Raw genomic sequence first — 20968 nt, forward strand, 5'->3', positions numbered from 1 at the left:
GCATTTTCGCTCAATTCCAGCAGCGTTTTCACCTCGAAATCGCCATTTTTGTCCTGCACTCGTGGCTCCCATTTTATACACAGCAGCCATTTTTAAAAGTTGCCCTCACATAGGCTTATAATACAGTCAGATTTGATTCCAAGGACACGTACACCTTGATTGACTTCTCTCTGGCCTGGGCAAGCTGGAACCATTGCCTCAGGCCAAACCTGTTTGGTCAGTCCCTCTCCCAGTGGCCGAATCAGATAGCATCAAGGCACACCATGCCATAAAACCCTTATTATCGCTCACACACCCTGCCTAATCTTGCTCACACCTGCACCTGCTCTTTTCTTCTTCTTACTTTACGAGGGGGAGGTGCCCGTTTTTATTGGGGGTCCACACTTATCTGATGTAAAATACTAGGCCTTGCCGGGTAATTTATTATGGGTTGGATGACATGAAATATAAGGTTTCATCATGACACTGTTTTTTCCTTTGTAGTAAAAACATGTGAATGACCAACCAAAATGTCAAGAATGTTTGCCTGAAGCTTAAAAAACTGTATATAAGGAAACCTGACTTTGCATTGAAACACAGTCTCCTGAGAACATACAAATCGTGCTGTTGTACTTCTAGGACACTTGTCAATTGGTTGCAGCCAATAAATTCGATCTTTGACTTCACCTAGAAGACTCTGAGTTTCTGTAGTCTGAATCAGGAAAGTACTCGAGGTCTTTGGGTGTACCCTGGCACCGCTGGGTTACCGGATCAGTACCGGTTCTGAAAAACCCAGTACCTCAGTTGGCGCCCAAACATGGGGCGATACCAGCGGTACCGGTCCAAGCCTGAGGTCCGTGGGGAGCTTCGTGTGAAAATTCTGGAGGAAGGCCGCCACTTCATCGACCCCTGCATGTCGACGTGGTCCGAAAGTCTTTGTTGCGAGGTTCCCCGCTTCCCGACGGCTATGAAGGACTGCTGCCCTGGCTATCGCCCTGATTTGGACCTTTGATTTTTGGTAGAGCGAAACGATAAGACGAGTCTTCTGGTGACGTCATTGATATTTTCAGTTAAGTATAAGTGGAGCGTCTCCCAGTCCTTAGTTGGACACTTGGTTTGGTCCTTAGTTGGACACTTGGTTTGGTCCTTAGTTGGACACTTGGTTTGGTCCTTAGTTGGACATTTGGTTTGGTATCCCTTTGGGATCACTTTGATTTGGAACTTGCAAGTACCAAAGCCGAAGGACTCGTGTATTCACGAGACTATCGTAAAAGATAATCCTTTGAAGTTTGAAGCTAGACTAGTGAGCGAAGATGCCTGGTCTTAGCAGACTTGGAAATTTGTTTTGTCTTGGTTGTAAAAGGGACTCCCGGTTGGAGGACTCATGTCCGGTTCCTCCGATTGGAACTCCAACCTATGAACTATATGTGAAGCACGGAGTGGGCCCCATCACGTTTAATAAAGTATGGGTCCGCTATTCTTGGAAATAATTGAGAAAAGTTTTTTTTTTTCTTGTAAATATGACTTACAACTAGGATCTGCAAACGGTTCTGTAAGTAAATTGCGACGGCGCTATTTATGAAAAATGGCTAAAGCGCGCTGTATTATGTGTACTGAGTGTTTTCTGTTTATATCTGAAATGAGCTCAATGTGTGTTTGTGGGTCTTCTTGATGTTTACAGTTTGTTAAGTAAAATGTTGGTTAATTAATATTAAGTAGAAACTTAGAAAAAATCCAGAAATGAACCATGTGATGTGCTAACATAGCTATATGTTGCTCTTTAATTTATAGAATGAGCAATTGTGCACATATACAAAACTGCCGTTAAATGCTTAATAAATTAGAAAACACATTCAATAGATATAAATAGGGCCCCCCCCCAAAAAAAAAACGAAATTATCTATTTTCAATTCAGCCAGCACTTTCCCAGTTAAACATGGGTGGAATTTTGCATAACCTTCCTTTTAAATGAAAGTGGCGCAAAAATATGACGCATTTCAAGTTAGGCTTATGCTCTTAGGCTTGTGAGTTAATGTATACCAAATAATAGGCAAGGGATGCAGCTTGCTTTTATATGTGGAATTATCACAAAAAAAAGAATAATTGGGTTTTTATTTTTTTTTAAAGAAAATTATTAATTATGGAAAAAATAATTAAAAAAAATAAGTGCCTTTCAAAATCGTTTTTTAATATTTATAAAGCTTAATACCTATACTATGACCTCCTAACATTAAAATTTAATTCAAGTTATGTTGCACCACTAAAATGACATTTGGATGTGCAATTTTCCCTTGGTGCAGGAGCAAACAAGCTCATTTCTATAAAGTATAAGTTAATATTTTCAATGGCTGACTCGTGGATTGTGTAATAGACATTCTGGTAATGCATATTATGCAAGAAAATTGTAGGATATTGATTTTTTAATGCCTAAAATATCAAAGTCGATTTTGGGCAAAAGCACTGTTTAAACTGCATTTTCTTTCATTCAGAGTACTTTTTAAAGTGTCTCAGGCTTCAGTAAATGCATACATTTAGGTTTGATATATATTTGCAGGTTGTGCCTTCTTATGATTCAATGAGTCAATGTGCCAGTACAAAGGCTTGTTTTAATATCAAGGTTGAAGGTTCTAACTTCAGCTGGGCCTACTGAGACGTTCATTCATTCGAGGTTGATGAAATATGTACCATTGCATGGGATTGCAACAAGCATTTATTCTAACAACTGGTATGTGTGTTATTAAGGTTTGTGAATTATTCACAGTAAATGTAGTTTAATAATCTGGAAATAGAGATAGTTTTTTTAGCGCCTAAAAAGGAAAAAATATATTTTTTAAATAGAGTGAATTATTGCAGGTTAGAAGGAAAATAGAAAGGCCTACTGTCTTTGACAGATTCAGAGTGGCAGAAGCTAGGAGAGCTACAGAGGCTGGCTCAAGTCATGCTGCTGAGATGCTATCTTTAGTTTTCCCATAAACAATGGAGGAGGCTGTCGTGTTGACACTTGTGACCTTTTAAATTAGGGCCTTGTCTCTGTAAAATGCAGAATGACCCTACAGGCCTCTAAAAGTGGGATTTCTGGTTTCTCCAGAAGAACATCAATACAATTAAAGAACTTAATTCCAAAGGGAAAATATAAAAAAAAGGGGTTTCTTCGAAAGTCCCAACATCATGTTAAATGCTCTGCAGAACTGATACATTTGTGTCTCCGCTCTAAAAAATAAAATGATGCCTGCTAGTTGCTTTTATTTGACAGAAAACGAAGTGTTGCATTAAGTCTTAGACAGAAAAAAAGATGCAGCCCTTTTCTCAAATTTTGAAGGCTACATGCCTTAATGAGAACGATTTGCTAATTAAGACATATTTTTCACAGTGGAAATTGTAGGTGGCAAATTAATATGGAGTGTCAGTGTAACAATTTTTACTTTTAGAAAGGTAAAACTAAGGTGGCTTGATGTTGCGAAGTAACTGACAAGAGGGTAACAGTTAAGTAATGGAAATTTATTTTCATGTATTTGGTCCTATCATGAATTGTTCTTGCTGGTCCTGTATGTTAGAAGAGAAACAGTAAAGTTATATTTGACAGCAGATTTCCATTGCCTGGTGATCTACTGTCAAAAGGAGGGTAAGGATTTTAAACCTGACAAATTAAACAGGCCCAAATATTGGGTTTTGGGCTGCAGGTTTACAGTGCATAAAGTACATGACATGGTGTTGTGTGTCACCGCTTATTCACACATGCTATTGTTTTGTCTATGCTTTTTGTGCTTGATACACAGCAAGTATATCTGATGGCTTGACGTTTTGTGCGTTTTTATTATTTTTTATTTGTTTTTTGCATGTTTGTTGCTGCTTTTGATACTATTACAAGCTCCCCTGTGTTGTGAGGGGATGGTCATGACGATGCCCATCGCTACGCAACAGTTGGTTGAACTTGTTCTGGTTACTAAATTCCACAGATAATGATATTTCATGCTGTGAACATAAAAGACAACACTTCACCAGTGAATGTCTATTTGGCTATAATGGTATTGAAGGAAAATAAAAAGAGATATACAGGATCAAAGTGTGTCACCTGCAGTTAGTCACGTTACTGCCCCTTCCCTTAAAGGAACAGGCAGCCCTACATTTATGTATCCTTGTTTGGACCTAAGGATGAAATTATAGATCTGTGACTCAAGGTGGCCTAATTTCTATATTACATTAGTTAATGATGTTGTGTTTCCTAAGTAGCATATGGCTTTCGTTCCTTAAAAGAAAACCAGGTTTTAATTTTTTCCTGAAGAAGGAACTGAAACATTAGCTAGGAGTACTGTATATGTTGTAGTCGCCAACGGTAGAGTTAAAATTTGTGTAACTTTGGCCTTTGTGTATCACCCGTACTCTCGGTGTTGTGTCACATGCCTATTTTATGCCCATGGTGTATGGCTACTCCTTTGAAGATTGCAGACCACCTGCTTGCAGTCCCCTTGTTAAAAACCATGAACTGTTTTTTTTTTACTAAATTGAAGGAAACTAACAACTGTGGCACATTTCCTACGTCACTAGATTCTGCGGGTATCAAGTCATAATAACCTGCAGGACATTAATTTAAGCCTAATTCCCATCAGTGACAGCTACAGATGAAAGACGGACGTCTTGGCCCTACAGTCTCAGCACCCAGAAAGTAGCAAAGCTGGACAGCGATCGCCAGCGCATGGTATCGTACTTGCTCCATCAGACGGCGTTGGACATCACAAAACCAAAGTTTCAGTGTAAAAGAGCTAAAGAGAAGGATTCCTGTTGTTGATGGCAGAGCTGTTTTGAGGTTTCATTTCTCTACCTGTCATGTGCTGGTAACCTCTGACAGTGTGCAATCCCTTGAGCCCCTTGGCCTGAGTTTTGTCCACACACCCCCTTTTCTTTGCTCCAACGGAAGAAGGGCAGTGCACCGGAGATTTAAAGTTTGGAAAAAGGCACTATATTGTGGTGCCCATGAAAGAGCAGTTTGAGCGTCCTCTGACACTAAATAATGAGTGTTGGAGTCTGAAAGTGCTGCTGAGCTTGAGCTATTTCCCAATTAATGGTGCTTGCCTCTGCACGAGATGATTTGTGCCCTTGATCAATGAAGAGCACATTGTTTGTAGTGTCTGCCACAGAGGAGAGACACTGGTGCATTGCTTTAAGACATTGAGACTTTCGAGTGAGCTGTGGGTGTTTGCCAGGAGGGCACTCCAACTAAGCAGTATTTTCTCACGAAGAGGCCTGAATTGAGAGGCCCATGCGAAAGAAAACAACAAAAGAAAATGTGATGGACAATAGAAGCCTGCCAGAGAGGCTTTTTGAACGGACTCTGGGCATAGTTGGTTTCACAAGAGGTTTCCGTGTGATTGTATAGACTAGGTGTTAGGAGACTGATTGTTTTGCTGGCCTTGTTTTAAAGTACTATTCTGTTTAGTAAAAGCAGAATAAAGTCCATTTTCTGTGGAAAGAGTACCCCCTTTTCACCTTAGAGCATTGATGAGAGTCACCACTGTTCCACCTGAACATACAAAAATTACTGAAATGCAGAGGAGCCCTAAAAATGTTACTAGATAATTTTAGGATTTGCTTTTTGGTTAGGGTTGTGAAAAATTATTATTTCATAGTGGTCACTACTTTCTCCCGTTGTCTATATGTTCTTAATAACGTGTTTTCTAGTGTCTTTTAAACATGACGTTGTCATTTATGGGTAGGATTGTTTTTCTCTACTCAATTGACTTCTGCACCCACTTCCCAACCTATGTCTTTTCCTACTATTGTTTCTTTGCACTCTTTTCACCCTTTTCCTGAACATGAGCAGGTTAGAAGATCAGAATTCGTAAGCAATTCTTTTGTACAGCTTCTGCATCAACACTAGTTAGTAGTGAACATCACTAATTGTTGGGTGTGTGATCTTATGCCACCTACTGCAGATAGAGGTATTCCTTATTTTGTCCTGCCATATGTGGCCTTTTTGTGCTACTTCATGTTCGAGGAGACCTGTCCAGAGAGAGTTACCAAGTACTAGAATTTTGCTCCAGCAACATCTCCATGGCCTTATAAACATAGACCTGGACTCAGATTAGCATGAGAATAGGTTTATTGCCTATGTAAGGGCAAAAGGAGGGTTTGTGGTTCTAAAAATTCTGGACCCATGTAATTTACTTTGCCACAGCAGTACGATTTTAGTATCAAAAGACCGATAATGACTAGTACACTAAGCATGAGCATTTTCGCTCAATTCCAGCAGCGTTTTCACCTCGAAATCGCCATTTTCGTCCTGCACTCGTGGCTCCCATTTTATACACAGCAGCCATTTTTAAAAGTTGCCCTCACATAGGCTTATAATACAGTCAGATTTGATTCCAAGGACACGTACACCTTGATTGACTTCTCTCTGGCCTGGGCAAGCTGGAACCATTGCCTCAGGCCAAACCTGTTTGGTCAGTCCCTCTCCCAGTGGCCGAATCAGATAGCATCAAGGCACACCATGCCATAAAACCCTTATTATCGCTCACACACCCTGCCTAATCTTGCTCACACCTGCACCTGCTCTTTTCTTCTTCTTACTTTACGAGGGGGAGGTGCCCGTTTTTATTGGGGGTCCACACTTATCTGATGTAAAATACTAGGCCTTGCCGGGTAATTTATTATGGGTTGGATGACATGAAATATAAGGTTTCATCATGACACTGTTTTTTCCTTTGTAGTAAAAACATGTGAATGACCAACCAAAATGTCAAGAATGTTTGCCTGAAGCTTAAAAAACTGTATATAAGGAAACCTGACTTTGCATTGAAACACAGTCTCCTGAGAACATACAAATCGTGCTGTTGTACTTCTAGGACACTTGTCAATTGGTTGCAGCCAATAAATTCGATCTTTGACTTCACCTAGAAGACTCTGAGTTTCTGTAGTCTGAATCAGGAAAGTACCCGAGGTCTTTGGGTGTACCCTGGCACCGCTGGGTTACCGGATCAGTACCGGTTCTGAAAAACCCAGTACCTCACCGTCTGGTGCTCCATTGTGGTTATACCGTGGTGGTCACATTGGCGGTGTGCAACCTCCTAATAGGTCCGGCGGAAAGGTGGTCTGCACCAGACTCTTTGTGCTTCCAGACAACCCCTGCAGTCTGTGTTGGCTGGTGGTGCCAGGGGACTGCTGGCGGTCTTCTGGGTGCATCACCCCCAAACTCATAATTTGTCAGTCCGCTCCGCCAACCTGTTGGTGGACGGACCACCACCACCAAATGGCGAGACCGCCAAACTCGTAATGAAGCCCCATGTCTGTGATATCTTAATAATATTTTTTTTTTTAACGTAGCCCATTTTCCTTTAAGGAAAATGCCTACGTTTGAAAAAAGTTTACTTTTTTTATAACTTTGTTTGAGAGCTGGCAGTGGTGTCCTGGGCCACTTCCTGCTCCCAACAATATTTTTTTTCAATTCACAAAGGGGAAAGGGTCTCAGCAGTTTGGGGCAGATTGATATTGACTCAGTATTTGGAAGGCACACCTCCGACATGCTTCTTCTAAATACTGATTTTTGATGGGTCTGCAGTCCCAGTTTAGGAGTTGGTAAAAGTTTACGAACTCCTTAAATGGGATTAGTACATTCAAAAAAGCATTTTAATCGTGGCAAACACCGAATCGGAGCATATTACGACTGTTAAAATACTTAGAACAACTAGTCCCGAGTCTGTGGGCCTCATTCTAACTTTGGCTGGCGGCGGGCGCCGCCAGCCAAACGGGAACCGCCAAATGGCCGCTCCGCGGTCAGAAGACCGCGGATGCCATTCTGGCTTTCCCGCTGGGCCGGCAGGCGACCGCCAAAAGGGCGCCCGCCGGCCCAGCGGGAAAGACCCTGCAACAAGGAAGCCGGCTCCGAATGGAGCCGGCGGAGTTGCAGGGGTGCGACGGGTGCAGTGGCACCCGTCGCGATTTTCACTGTCTGCAAAGCAGACAGTGAAAATCTTTATGGGGCCCTGTTAGGGGGCCCCTGCACTGCCCATGCCAGTGGCATGGGCAGTGCAGGGGCCCCCAGGGGCCCCACGACACCCGTTCCCGCCATCCTGAAACAGGCTGGTGGGAAGGGGGTCGGAATCCCCATGGCGGCGCTGCTTGCCAGGGGAAAACCGGCGGGAAACCGGCGGTTCCCCTTTTCTGACCGCGGCTTTACCGCCACGGTCAGAATGGCCCTGGAAGCACCGCCAGCCTGTTGGCGGTGCTTCCGTGGTCCCCGGCCCTGGCGGTCATGGACCGCCAGGGTCGGAATGACCCCCTGTGTCTCCCTCTCTTCTTTCTCTCCCTTCTTTCTCTCCTCTCTATCTCTCTCTCTCTCTGTGCCAGCGCTCTCCTGTACATGATATGTACATATCAGCCTATTCTTCGACCAATCACTAGCAATTTTTTTTTATCTCACTAGCTCTGGTTCTTCACCGTTTCTGTTGAGCTTTCTGTCTGCCGACTCTCTTTCTTTGCTCCTTTCTCTTTCTTGCATTCACCTCTAACCGTCTGAATATCCTTCTCTTACTCAGTGTGTCTTTCTCTCTATCAATATCTCTTTCTCTGTCACGGGCTAGTTCTATTCTACCGATCTGCGTTTCTCTCTGCTCCACTCTCTCCACCTCTCTCCTGCACACAGTATCTTCCCGTCCATCGACCAATCACCTGCGCTTTCTCTAATTATCCCCATGCCTGCCGCTTTCTCTCGCTTTCTGTCTTCTGTCTTTCTCTCTCTGCCAGTCTCTCTTTCTCTGTCTCCCTTTCTCTCACCCTCTCTCTTCTCTGACTGTGACTGTGTTTGCTGACCAGACATTCTATCTACAGGAGATTAAAGAGCTCAACACACACAAAGAGCAGGCTGCAGCTACACACTGAAAAGGCACATGAATGTCATTCATGGAAGGGGACAGAACTCAAACCACGTGAGGCTGTTAATAACTCTGATCTGGCCGAATTAAAACTATAAAACAAAAAAAGCTTCCGATCGAACTCACAATGCAACGTGCAGACTGTGAATTTCGGGCACCGGTATTTAAAGGCCACTGACCAATTACAACGGTAACTGCAGGAGGGCAAACTGTCCAAGACATATTACCAGGATGGGGAAGGTAAGATCTGAGTGATTGGCTGTTATACTTTTTCATCTCTGTCTTTCATTCAGGACTGTAAATCATTGCTGACCAGCCTACAACTCAAACAAGTGAAGGAGTAGTCGGAAAAAAAGTGTATCTGTTTTTAATTTGACTAAGGCCCCATTTTTTAGATTAATCGTTAATAAGGATAAACAGGATATCAAAGTTTGAAAAATTAGGAGCCTAGGTCTTACCTATTGTGTTTGGTATGGTGATGGCAGAGAGCATTTACACGTTAGCTTGTTAAACTATTTAGCAATTTATCGAAATACAATTGATTGCTATGAAAACACGAAATAAATAAAAATAATAAACATCGCTCAGGTGGTGGAGGCAAATTCAGGGCACTGATTGCAAAAATTCAGGACAATGGGTCACTATTCAGAACGGAAATGTAGGATCAAATGTTAATTTTACCAACCCATCTGCAGAGGTCAAACAATAATATAGATAATAAATAATATAAAGGTTTATATCTGGCATAGGTATAAGTCAAAATAGTTTTGTGTTCTTTGGTTTGTATAACACATAGTGGTATTGAGCAAACATCACATACAACATTCTTACAGTGGATGCATACCTCTCACATGAGAGTTTAACCAAAGTCAAAAACGTGCATCCAAATTATAGAGTCTCTTAAGCACTTGTGAAGTTTACAGCAAGCTGAGTGCCTTCGTTTCCCTCTTGGCACTTGCACCTATGTGTTAGCCTTCCAACAACATTTAGCTAGAATGACACTCCAACAAAGAAGTCCTGATAGCCCTTTAATTGAGGTCTTTGTGTTGGGCCTCCTGAAAGTTAAAATAAGCCCCCCAATCACCCTATGAAGGTAGCTACTCACAATGAAAAGCAGACATGTGGGCGCTGTTGAAGGTATTCAACATTTTTGATTGGGAACAGCTGGATCCTACTAGTTTCCTACACTGATTATCATGAACATGATCTCAGTTCAGTAACTTTAGAATTGCAGGCCCTTACCACAAAACAACCAATTACGGAAAATTGCCCCTCTTATAAAATTCACATAGAAGGAAGGAGAAGGAAGGGACAGAGAGACTTTATTTGAACAATTCAAGAACATCTGAAATTATTAAAACAGAAAGCAGATGACCTACTGATTAGTGAAGCAGAAGTCAATCAATCAATCAGTCAATCACAATATTTAGAGAGCACACTACGTACCCGTTAGGGTTTCAATGCGCTGAGTGGGGGGGTTGCTGCTACTGGTCGAAGAGCCAGGTCTTGAGGAGTCTCCTGAAGGTGAGAAGGTCCTGGGTCTGTCGCAGGGTGGTCGGGAGGGCGTTCCAGGTCTTGGCGGCGAGATAGGAGAAGGATCTGCCGCCGGAGGTCTTGCGTTGGAAGCAGGGAACTATGGCGAGGGCGAGGTTGGCGGAGCGGAGTTGGCAGGAGGGGACGTAGAAGTTGAGTCTGTTGTTCAGGTAGGCTGGTCCGGCGTTGTGGAGTGCCTTTTGTGCGTGGGTGAGGAGTTTGAAGGTGATCCTTTTGTCCACGGGGAGCCAGTGTAGGTCTTTCAGGTGGTGGGAGATGGGGCATCGGCGGGGTACGTCGAGGACCAGTCGGGCGGATGCGTTTTGGATGCGTTGTAGGCGTCGGATGTCTTTTGCTGGGATGCCTGTGTAGAGTGCGTTGCCGTAGTCTAGTCTACTGCTGACGAGGGCCTGGGTCACCGTTTTTCTGGTTTCCATCGGGATCCATTTGTAGATTCTACGGAGCATGCGGAGGGTGTTGTAGAAGGAGGAGGACACGGCGTTGACCTGCTTGGACATGGTGAAGGCGGAGTCGAGGACGAAGCCCAGGTTGCGTGCGAGGTTGGTTGGTGTTGGAGGGGGACCCAGCGCGGTGGGCCACCAGGAGTCGTCCCAGGCCGAAGGGGTGCGTCCGAGGATGAGGACCTCCGTCTTGTCGGAATTCAACTTCAGGCGGCTTTTTTCTCATCCATTCGGCGATGGACTTCATTCCCTCTTAGAGGTTGGTTTTGGCGGTGTGAGGGTCTTTGGTGAGGGAGAGGATGAGCTGGGTGTCGTCGGCGTAGGAGAGAATGTTGAGGTTGTGCTGACGGGCCAGTTGTGCGAGGGGGGCCATGTAGATGTTGAACAGCGTCGGGCTTAGGGAGGAGCCTTGGGGTACGCCGCAGATGATGCTGGTGGCTTCGGAGCGGAAGGGAGGGAGTCGGACTCTCTGGGTTCTGCCAGAGAGGAAGGAGGAGATCCAGTTGAGGGCTTTCTCTTGTATTCCGGCTTCGTGGAGGCGTGTTAGTAGGGTGTGGTGGCAAACCGTTTCGAAGGCTGTGGAGAGGTCCAGGAGGATGAGGGACGATGTTTCGCTGTTGTCCATTTGCTGTCTGATGTCGTCTGTGGCGGCAACGAGAGCAATCTCGGTGCTGTGGTTGCGTCTGAAACCGGAGTGGGAGGGGTCCAGGATGGAGTTTTCCTCGAGGTGTTGGGTGAGCTGAGCGTTGACGATCTTCTCGATGACCTTCGCCGGGAAGGGGAGGAGGGAGATCTGGCAGAAGTTGGGTTGGGTTGGTGGGGTCGGTAGGCGGGTTCTGGGAGAGGGTGCTGGTCAGTTGGTCTTCGGTGACTTTGCTCCAGCGGCGGTGGGGTGGTAGTTGGGTGCGGTGGTGTTCGATGTGCTTCTTGAATGTGAAGTGGATGCAGTGGTGGTCGGTCCAGTGGAGTTCGGTGGTGTGGCTGAAGGTGACGTGGTTGCTTGCGGAGAAGATCAGGACGAGCGTGTGGCCGGCGATGTGGGTGGGTGTGTTGCCCAGTTGTTTGAGGCCGAGGTTGGAGAGGTTGTCGATTAGGGCTGTGGTGTTGGCGTCGTTGTTGTTCTCCAGGTGAAAATTGAGGTCTCAAAGCAGGATGTAGTCCGTGGAGGCGAGGGCGTGGGTGCTTGTGAGGTCGGCGATGGAGTCGCTGAAGGGAGCTCGTGGTCCTGGGGGACGGTAGATGAGTGTTCCCCTGAGAGTAGTGTTGGGGTCGGTGTGGATCCGGAAGTGCAAGTGTTCGGCGGTCTTGAGTGTGTTGTCCATGTGGGTGTGGATTTTGAGGGTAGATTTGTGGGCGATGGCTATTCCTCCTCCGATTCCGTTGGGGCGATCTCTTCTGGTGATCTTGTAGCCGTCACAGATGGCTATAGCGATGTCGGGTGCTGAGGAGTCGTTTCACCAGGTTTCGGTCAGGAATGCTACGTCTGGGGCGGTGGTGTCGAGCAGGTCCCAGAGCTCGATGGCGTGCTTTCTTGCGGAGCCTGTGTTGAGGAGTATGCAGTGGAGGTGGTTTGTGCTGGTTGTTGCAGGTTTCCTTATTCTGTTGCAGGTGAAGTTGCAGGCGAGGCAGGAGAAGGGTCCTTTGGTGTTCTTCGGTGTGGCCTGGAAGCATGTTGTAGAGGAACCGGGGTTGAGAGCGATGAGTTCGTTGGCCGAGTAGCAGCGTCTGTTGGTGCGGTGGTCGCGCGGAACAGGGGGGGTGGCGCTGGCCGCGGTCCAGACGCAGACGGGTGCAGACGGGCTTGCCTCTGGTGCACCAGCGGCGCGGACGCGCAGCGCCAGCCATTAAGAAGGGAGGGGGGAGGGAGGAGCAGCTGGGAGGTGGGAGGCGAGAGGGAGCGGCGAATGGGGGTGAGAAGGGGGCGGGCCGCAGGGAGGCAGCGGCAGGGGAAAGCGGCAAGGGGGAGCACCCAAGGGGCGAAAACAAGCGGAAAAAGCACAAATGTGAAAAAAAAGCACAAGGCAATCACAAAATACGGAATACAGTCACAAATACGGTAAACAGCACAACACAAACGGAATACAGCAATTTAAAAAGGCACAAATGGGGTCCGAAAGCGCTAGGAAGCAAGGCGCAGAAAACAGAATACAGTTAAAAGATACGGCGAAAACGGCACAATGCACACAAGTCTAGCGACGCTTACCAGAAGCCCACTAGACACCAGGGATGAGGCGCAGGACGAGGCCTGCGGGTGGAGGAGGGCCTCGAACACGCTAGCAGCAGCGTGGGCGGGGGTCAGGGACACGGAGACAGCAGGGTGGTGCTGCGGACGAGGGGGGCGAGCTCTTGACCAAAAACAGATCAGAGGTCGCTCACCCTCGACACGCAGCGCCAGCCATTAAGAAGGGAGAGGGGAGGGAGGAGCAGCTGGGAGGCGCGAGGGAGCGGCGAATGGGGGCGTGAGGGGAGCGGGGCCGCAGGTAGGCAGGGGAAAGCGGCAATGGGTAGCGCCCAAGGGGCGAAAACAAGCGGAAAAAGCACAAATGTGAAAAAAAGCACAAGGCAATCACAAAATACGGAATACAGTCACAAATACGGTAAACGGCACAACACAAGCGGAATACAGCAATTTAAAAAGGCACGAATGGGGGCAGAAAGCGCTAGGAAGCAAGGCGCAGAAAACAGAATACAGTTAAAAGATACGGCGAAAACGGCACAATGCACACAAGTCTTGCAACGCTTACCAGAAGCCCACTAGACACCAGGGATGAGGCGCAGGAGGAGGCCTGCAGTTGGAGGAGGGCCTCGAACACGCTAGCAGCATCGTGGGCGGGGGTCAGGGACACGGAGACAGCAGGGTGGTGCTGCGGACGTGGGGGGCGAGCTCTTGACCAAAAACAGGTCACTGGATCCCTGTCTGCTCTCAATGACGTTCTTCTCAGATCTGCCCGCGAATTCCGTGATCACCCATGACTGGAGAACACATGTATCAGAAATGATGATGACGCTGTAAGAAGGAAGGAATTAACCAAAAGCGACTAAATGAGGTGCAATGGAGATGAAAGGGCTAACAATGTAGATATGATTTTCCTTAACCCCTTCACTGCTAGACTTCCCCCCATGCTAAGCCTTGTTTTGGCTATGTGGGGTAGTTTGTGCTTAGGGGCCCATAACCTTTTGTCCACATAAGCTATCCATGCCAAATTTGCATCCTTCTTTCCTAGTATCCTGGGAATTTTAAAGGTACCCAGGGTTTGTGTATTCCCCTGGAGGGGATCGAGAATTTAGCCAAAATTCAGGTAAATGTTGGATTTTTGGGAAAATGGGAAAAAAGTGTTGCAAAAGAAAGCATCGTTTTTTTCCTTACAAGTGGTATCAATGGAGGGTTTACGGTGCTAAAATCACCATATTCCCACTCTTCAGGAGCAGGCAGACTAGAATAAAAAGACACAACATTTTCAACACAGTTTTTGCATTTTACTTGGGCATCCCCCATTTTTTTATATTTTTTGTGCCTCCAACCTCCTTCCAGTTACTGACAGAAATGGGTGTGAAACCAATAGTAGATCCCAGAACATTATACATTTCTTAAAAGAAGATACAAATCTGAATTCAGCAAGGGATCATTTGTGTAGATCCTTCAAGGTTTTCCTGTAGAATAACAGTGAAAACAAAATAATGTAATTCAGTTAAAAACAGCCATTTCTGGCTACATTTTCATCTGTAACTTTTTCCAGGTCTGGCAGATTTATTAAAGCAATATACTGTTACATCTGCTGAACCCTTCTGGTTTGTGGGGATATACAGTATAGGACTTGTAGGTTCACCAATAACCGGAGGTACCCAGATTCAATAAATGAGCTGCATCTTGCAATGGGTTTTCATTATGTACCGGGTATCAAGCAATTAATTTAGTAAAATGTAAAGAGTGAAAAATAGGTATCAAGAAAACCTATGTCTTTTTTAAATGGGCACAAGATATAAAGTTTAGAAGCAGTGGGTATTTGCATATCTCTGAATTTGTGGGTACCCATACTTGCATTTGAATTAGAGGGCATTTCTCAAAATGACTTCTTTCTTACACACTGTCTTACATTTGGAAGGCACAAAGGCAGAGAAAAACAATGGGTAATAACACATGTTCTGCTATTCTGTGTTCCCCCAAGTCTCCCGATAAACATGGTTCCTCACTTGTGTGGGTAGTCCTAGTGCCAGCAACCGAAAACAGCCCAAAACGCAACGTGAACACATCACATTTTTCCACTGAAAACTGACTTCTTTTTTTACAGTGTGCCTAGCTGTGGATTTTGGGCTCTAGCTCAACCGGCACCTAGGGAAACCTAGCAAACCTGTACATTTTTTTAAACTAGATAAATCCAGCTTGGGGTGACTTGTGTGGCTCGCCCCACATTTTTCTTCCCATAATCCCTTGCAAAGCTCAAAGTTTGTCTAAAAAAACACATTTCCTTATATTTCTGTGATGGAAAGTTCTGGAATCTGAGGAGAGCCACAAACATCCTTCCACTCAGCATTCCCTCAAGTCTCGCAATAAAAATGGTACCTCACATTTGTGTGTAGCCTTAGCGCCCACAACAGGAAATATCCCAAAATGCAAAGTGGACGCATCACATTTCTCCACTAAAAACTGCCCGTTTTTCTTGCAATGTGTATAGCCTGTGGATGTTGGGCTCTAGCTAAGCCGGCACCTAGAGACACCTAGCAAACCGGTAATTTTTTTTCTGAAATGGAAAGTTCTAGAATCTGAGGGGGGCCACAAACCTCCTTCCACCTAGTATTGCCCCAAATCTCCCAATAAAAATGGTACATCACTTGTCTGGGTAGGCCTAGGCCAGCGACAGGAAACTGCCCAAAACACAACGTGGACACATCACATTTCTCCACTGAAAACTGACCCCTTTTTGCAATGTGTATAGCTGTGGATGTTGGGCCCAAGCTGAACCGGCACCCAGAGACACCTAGCAAACTGGTACATTTTTTAAAACTAGACACCTAGAGAAGTCCAGGCTGGGTGACTTTAATGGCTCTCACAAGGGTCTGTCATCTAGAATTTCTTGCAAATCTCAATATTTGTCAAAAACTAATTTTCCTCATATTTCTGTGATGGAAAGTTCTAGAATCTGAGAGGAGCCATGAACCTCCTTCCACCCAGCATTCCCTCAAGTCTCCCAATAAAAATGGTACATCACTTGTGTGGTTAGGCCTAGGACTGCAACAGGAAACGGCCTAAAACATAACATGGACACATTTCATTGTTCCACTGAAAACTGACCCTTTTTTGCAATGTGCCTAGTTGTAGATTTGGGGGCTTAGCTCAGCCGGCACCCAGAGACACCTAGCAAACTGGTAAAAAATTTTAAAACTAGACACCTAGGGAGGTCCAGGCTGGGTGACTTTAATGGCTGTCACAAGGTTCTGTCATCCAGAATTTCTTGCAAACCTCAATATTTGTCAAAAACTAATTTTCCTCATATTTGTGTGATGGAAAGTTCTAGAATCTGAGAGGAGCCATAAACCTCCTTTCACCCAGCATTCCCTCAAGTCTCCCAATAAAAATGGTACATCACTTGTGTGGTTAGGCCTAGGACTGCGACAGGAAACGGCCTAAAACATAACGTGGACACATCTCATTGTTCCACTGAAAACGGACCCTTTTTTGCAATGTGCCTAGTTGTAGATTTGGGGGCCTAGCTCAGCCAGCACCAAGGTAAATGTAGAAAACTTGTACATTTCTGAAAACTAGACACCCAGGGGAATCCAGGATGGGGTGACTAGTGTGGCTCTTACCAGGTTCTGTCACCCAGAATCCCTTGCAAACCTCAAAATGTTCCTCACATTTCTGTGCTGGAAAGTTCTGGAATCTAAGGAGAGCCACACACTTCCTTCCACCCAGCATTCCCTCCAAATCTCTCAATAAAAATGATATCTCACTTGTGTTGGGAGGCCTAGTGGCCACGCCACAGAAGGGACCAAAACGTATTGTGGCGATAAAAATAACTATTTTAGATGTACTAATTAGTCATGGAGTCCGCAACCATGTAAGGAAATCTATCAAACCCAGATATTTTTGAAAACTAGACAGCTGGGGGAGTCCAGGGAGGTGTGGGCAGCATGGATTACCCAATGTTTTCATACCAAGAATGCCCTGCAAACATGAAACATTGAATAAAAGCACAATTTTGTCTTGTATTTCTGTGGGTGGCATAATCTACGGGAATAGGCAGGAATCCACAAAATTCCTACTACTCAGTGTTCCCCCATTTGTCCTAATAAAAACACCCATTGCCCCCCCCCCCACTTGTGTGCCTGGGCTTAGTGCCCGCACCAGGAATAGATCACATGAGGGTCAACAGTAATCCTTGCATGAAGACTACAGTTGACCCTGTTGTGATTGATTCCTGATGCGGTCACCCGGCTCAGGCACACAAGTGGGGTAGTGTTTTTATCAAAACAAGTGGGGGAATAATGGGTGGTATGAATTTTGTCAATCCCTGCACATTCCTATGGTTTACATCACAGAAATGCAAGGAAAATTTGCGTTTTTATTCACTGTCTCATATTTGCAGGGTGTTCTGGGTAGGAAAACATTGGGGAATCCACTCAACTCATATCTCCCTAGACTCCCTGTGATGTCTACTTTTCAGAAATTTCTGGGTTTGGTAGGTTTCCCTTGATGGCCATCGAGCCCAGGACCAAAAACACAGAGGACCCCCTTTCAAAACCAGGTTGTTATTGATAATTTTGATGTTTCTACAATATGTTTTGGGCCCTTCCCTGTCACGGGTACATGGCCCACCCACACAAGTAATGTAGCAGTTTTTTATCATGAGACCTTGGGGAACACTGGGTGGTAGGGAATTTGAGTCTGTCTAGTCATCCCACAGCCGTTCCACACATAAATGTGAGGAGAAAAACTTTTTTGTCAATTAATCAAATTTACAAGGGCTTCTCGGTAAGTAAACCTTGAGGGATCCACACAAAACATACTACATATTTTTCCCTTAGTGACCAGTTTCCAAAAAGATGTGAGGGCAGAAGTTTTTTGCTACAGTGAGAGTATGCGCCAGTGCCTAATTTGAGCGACTGATTTCTGGTGTTTGGCACAAGAAAATCATTGCCAACACAAGCACTTGACAGTCTCCCAGATGGTGCAGCTGCTTTCCTTATTTAGAGATGAGAAGTACAACAGTTGTTTATTAATTCAGTATACATTAGAAATTACTAATAGCTGCCACGCAAGCCATTCTTATAGATTTGTGGGCCTGGACTAGTCCTAATTGTCAACCTTCTGGGAAAGGGTAGGTCGCTCCCCCTGCCGCTGCAGCTCCTCCAGCTCCTCCAGGTTCCTGAGTTCCTGAGACCCACCTCACAGTAAGTACCCCCCACCTCCCAACCCCTCGCCCTGCCCCGCACTACTCACCCTCTCTCCTGCTCCTGCTTCTTTTCTTCTTTTCTTCTTCTCTGTTCTTCCTCCTCGCCTGTAATCTTCTTCTGTACTCTTCTTCTCCCCGTCTTCTCTCTTCTTCTGTGTGCTTCTCTGCCTCTCCTGTCGCCTCTCTTCTTCTTCATCTTCTTCTGCCTGTCTTCTGCCTTCTGTTCTTCGTATCTTCATCTGTGATCTTCTGCTCTTCTGTGAACTTCTGCTCTTCTGAGTTCTTCTGGACTCCTGTTCTTCGGTTCTCCTGTTCTTCTGTTCTTCTGTTCTTCCGGTCTTCTGTTCTTCTGTTCTTCTGCTCTTCCAGTCTTCTGTTCTTCTGTCTTCTGTTCTTCTGTCTTCTATCTTCTATCTTCTATCTTCTATCTTCTGTCTTCGGCTCCTCTGCCCCCTCTGTCTTCTTCTCCCCGCACCTGCCCTCCTGCTCCTGCCTCATCCCCCTCCCTCACTCGCCTCCCCCTCTCTATCACCCCTATCTAACCCATTCGCTATCCACCTCCCTCTCTCCTCCTATCCACCTATCTCTCTATCTATCTATTTCTCTATCTATCGATTTCTCTATCTATCCATTTTCTCTATTTCTCTATCTCTCCCCCCTTCCCGCCACCCCCTCTATTACCTATTCTTCCTATCCTCTCACTCTACCTCTCACCCTCACCCACCTCTACAACCCCCTCCCCTATCTTCAAAACCCAACTCCTATCTCTCTTCCTAATCTCCCAATCCTCCTAACACTCTCCCCCCTCCACCCTTAAACCCCCCTCCCCCAGCTCTTCTCACTCTAACTGTCCCCCCCCTCCCTCGCGCTTTCCCGCCGCGACCTCCTGCTCGCCCCCACCCCCCCAGCTCCCATTCGCCCCCAGCTGACCCCTCCCCCCCTACCTCATATGGCGGCCGCTGCACGATTGCGCAGCGGGCGCGCCGCTGGCGCGCCAGAGGCAAGCCCGTCTGTGCCCGTCCGCGCCTGGCCCGTGCCCAGCGCCACGACCCCTGGTCCCCAGCTCTCCCAAACCCCGCTGATCCGCTACGACCCCATGACCCTCCTCGCCCTCAACCCAGGACGCTCCAACACCTGCTTCCAAGCTCACCCCAAACGCACCCATGGACCCTTCGCCTGCAACTCCTGCAAACGCATCTTCCACCACGCAACTACCACGACCACAAGCCCACGCGCCATCAACCACCTCAAGTGCATCCTGGTCAATGCTCGATCCGTCCACAAGCACGCCGTTGAACTCTGGGACCTCCTGGACTCCACAGCACCGAACGTCGCCTTCATCATGGAGACCTGGATGAACGCCTCCTCTGCTCCAGACATCGCCACCGCCATCCCCGAAGGCTACAAGATCTCCAGAAAAGACCACACCAACCAAGTAGGAGGAGGTATCGCCATCGTCTTCAAAGACTCCATCAGCGTCACCACCTCCACCGAAGACACCCCCCTCGCCGCTGAAAACCTGCATTTTCAGATTCGCACTGACCTGAGGACCACCCTCAGAGGATCCCTCGTCTACCGTCCTCCCGGAGCGCGCGCCCCCTTCAGCGACGCCATCGCCGACTTCATTTCCCCGCACGCCCTCGCCTCACCGGACTACATCCTCCTAGACGACCTCAACTTCCATCTGGAACAAAACAACGACCCCAACACCGCCACCCTGCTCGACAACCTCGCCAACCTCGGCCTCAAACAACTGGTGAACACCGCCACCCACATCGCCGGACACACGCTTGACCCTATCTTCTCCGCCAGCAAACATGTCTTCTTCAGCCACACATCCGCTCTACACTGGACCAACCACAGCTGTGTCCACTTCACATTCCGACGCAAGACCCGCCACCTCCGCACTCAACCCATCCCTCGTCGACAGTGGAACAAGATCCCCGAAGAGCAACTCTTCTCAGCACTCGCCGCCAACCAACCCACCCTCACCACCAACCCCAACGACGCAGCCCTCAGCCTCACAAACTGGATCTCCAACTGCGCAGACAACCTTGCTCCCCTCAAACGCACGCATCGACAGACCAACACCAAAAAACCTCTCTGGTTCTCTGACACCCTCAAAGAATCAAAGAAAACTTGTCGCGCCCTCGAGAAGGCCTGGCGCAAGGACCACACCGCTGACAACATGACCGCCCTCAAGAACGCTACCCGCGAACACCACCGCCTGATCTGCGCTGCTAAAAAGACCTTTTTCACCGACAGACTGGACAAAAACAGCCACAACTGCAAAGAACTCTTCAACATCGTCAAGGAGTTCTCCAATCCCAACGCCAACGCCGTCACGCCCTCACAGGATTTGTGGGAATCCCTTGCCACTTTCTTCCATCGCAAGATCAGCGACCTCCACAACAGCTTCGGACACCAGACCCAAAATAACACCACCGAACCCGCACCCCCGGCCATTACCCTCAACAACTGGACCCACATCAACACTGAAGAAACCAAATCCATCATGAACTCTATCCACTCCGGCGCCCCTTCGAACCCCTGCCCTCACTTCATCTTTAACAAAGCCGACGACATCATCGCCCCGCACCTCCAGACCGTCATCAACTCTTCTTTTTCTTCTGCTACCTTCCCCGAATGCTGGAAACACGCCGAGGTCAACGCCCTACTAAAGAAACCTATGGCTGACCCGAGCGACCTGAAAAACTTCTGCCCCATCTCTCTTCTG

The 20968-nt window shown here is 46.8% G+C and overlaps 1 protein-coding gene across 2 annotated transcripts in view; it reads left to right on the top strand.

Moving 5' to 3' along the window:
* The first annotated feature begins 8904 nt into the window (after positions 1–8904).
* Positions 8905–20968, top strand: part of LOC138285691 (gamma-crystallin A-like) — a 62850-nt gene continuing 50786 nt past the window's right edge. The window contains exon 1 of one of the 2 annotated variants that reach the window (XM_069225957.1): positions 8905–9086. In XM_069225957.1, coding sequence (XP_069082058.1) covers positions 9078–9086 — 9 coding nt within the window. In that variant the 5' untranslated portion in view covers positions 8905–9077. The remainder of the gene's footprint in view (positions 9087–20968) is intronic. The other variant, XM_069225958.1, reaches the window with a different exon arrangement.

This window comes from Pleurodeles waltl, chromosome 3_1 (genome assembly GCF_031143425.1).
Source record: "Pleurodeles waltl isolate 20211129_DDA chromosome 3_1, aPleWal1.hap1.20221129, whole genome shotgun sequence".
NCBI classification, from domain to species: Eukaryota; Metazoa; Chordata; class Amphibia; order Caudata; family Salamandridae; genus Pleurodeles; species Pleurodeles waltl.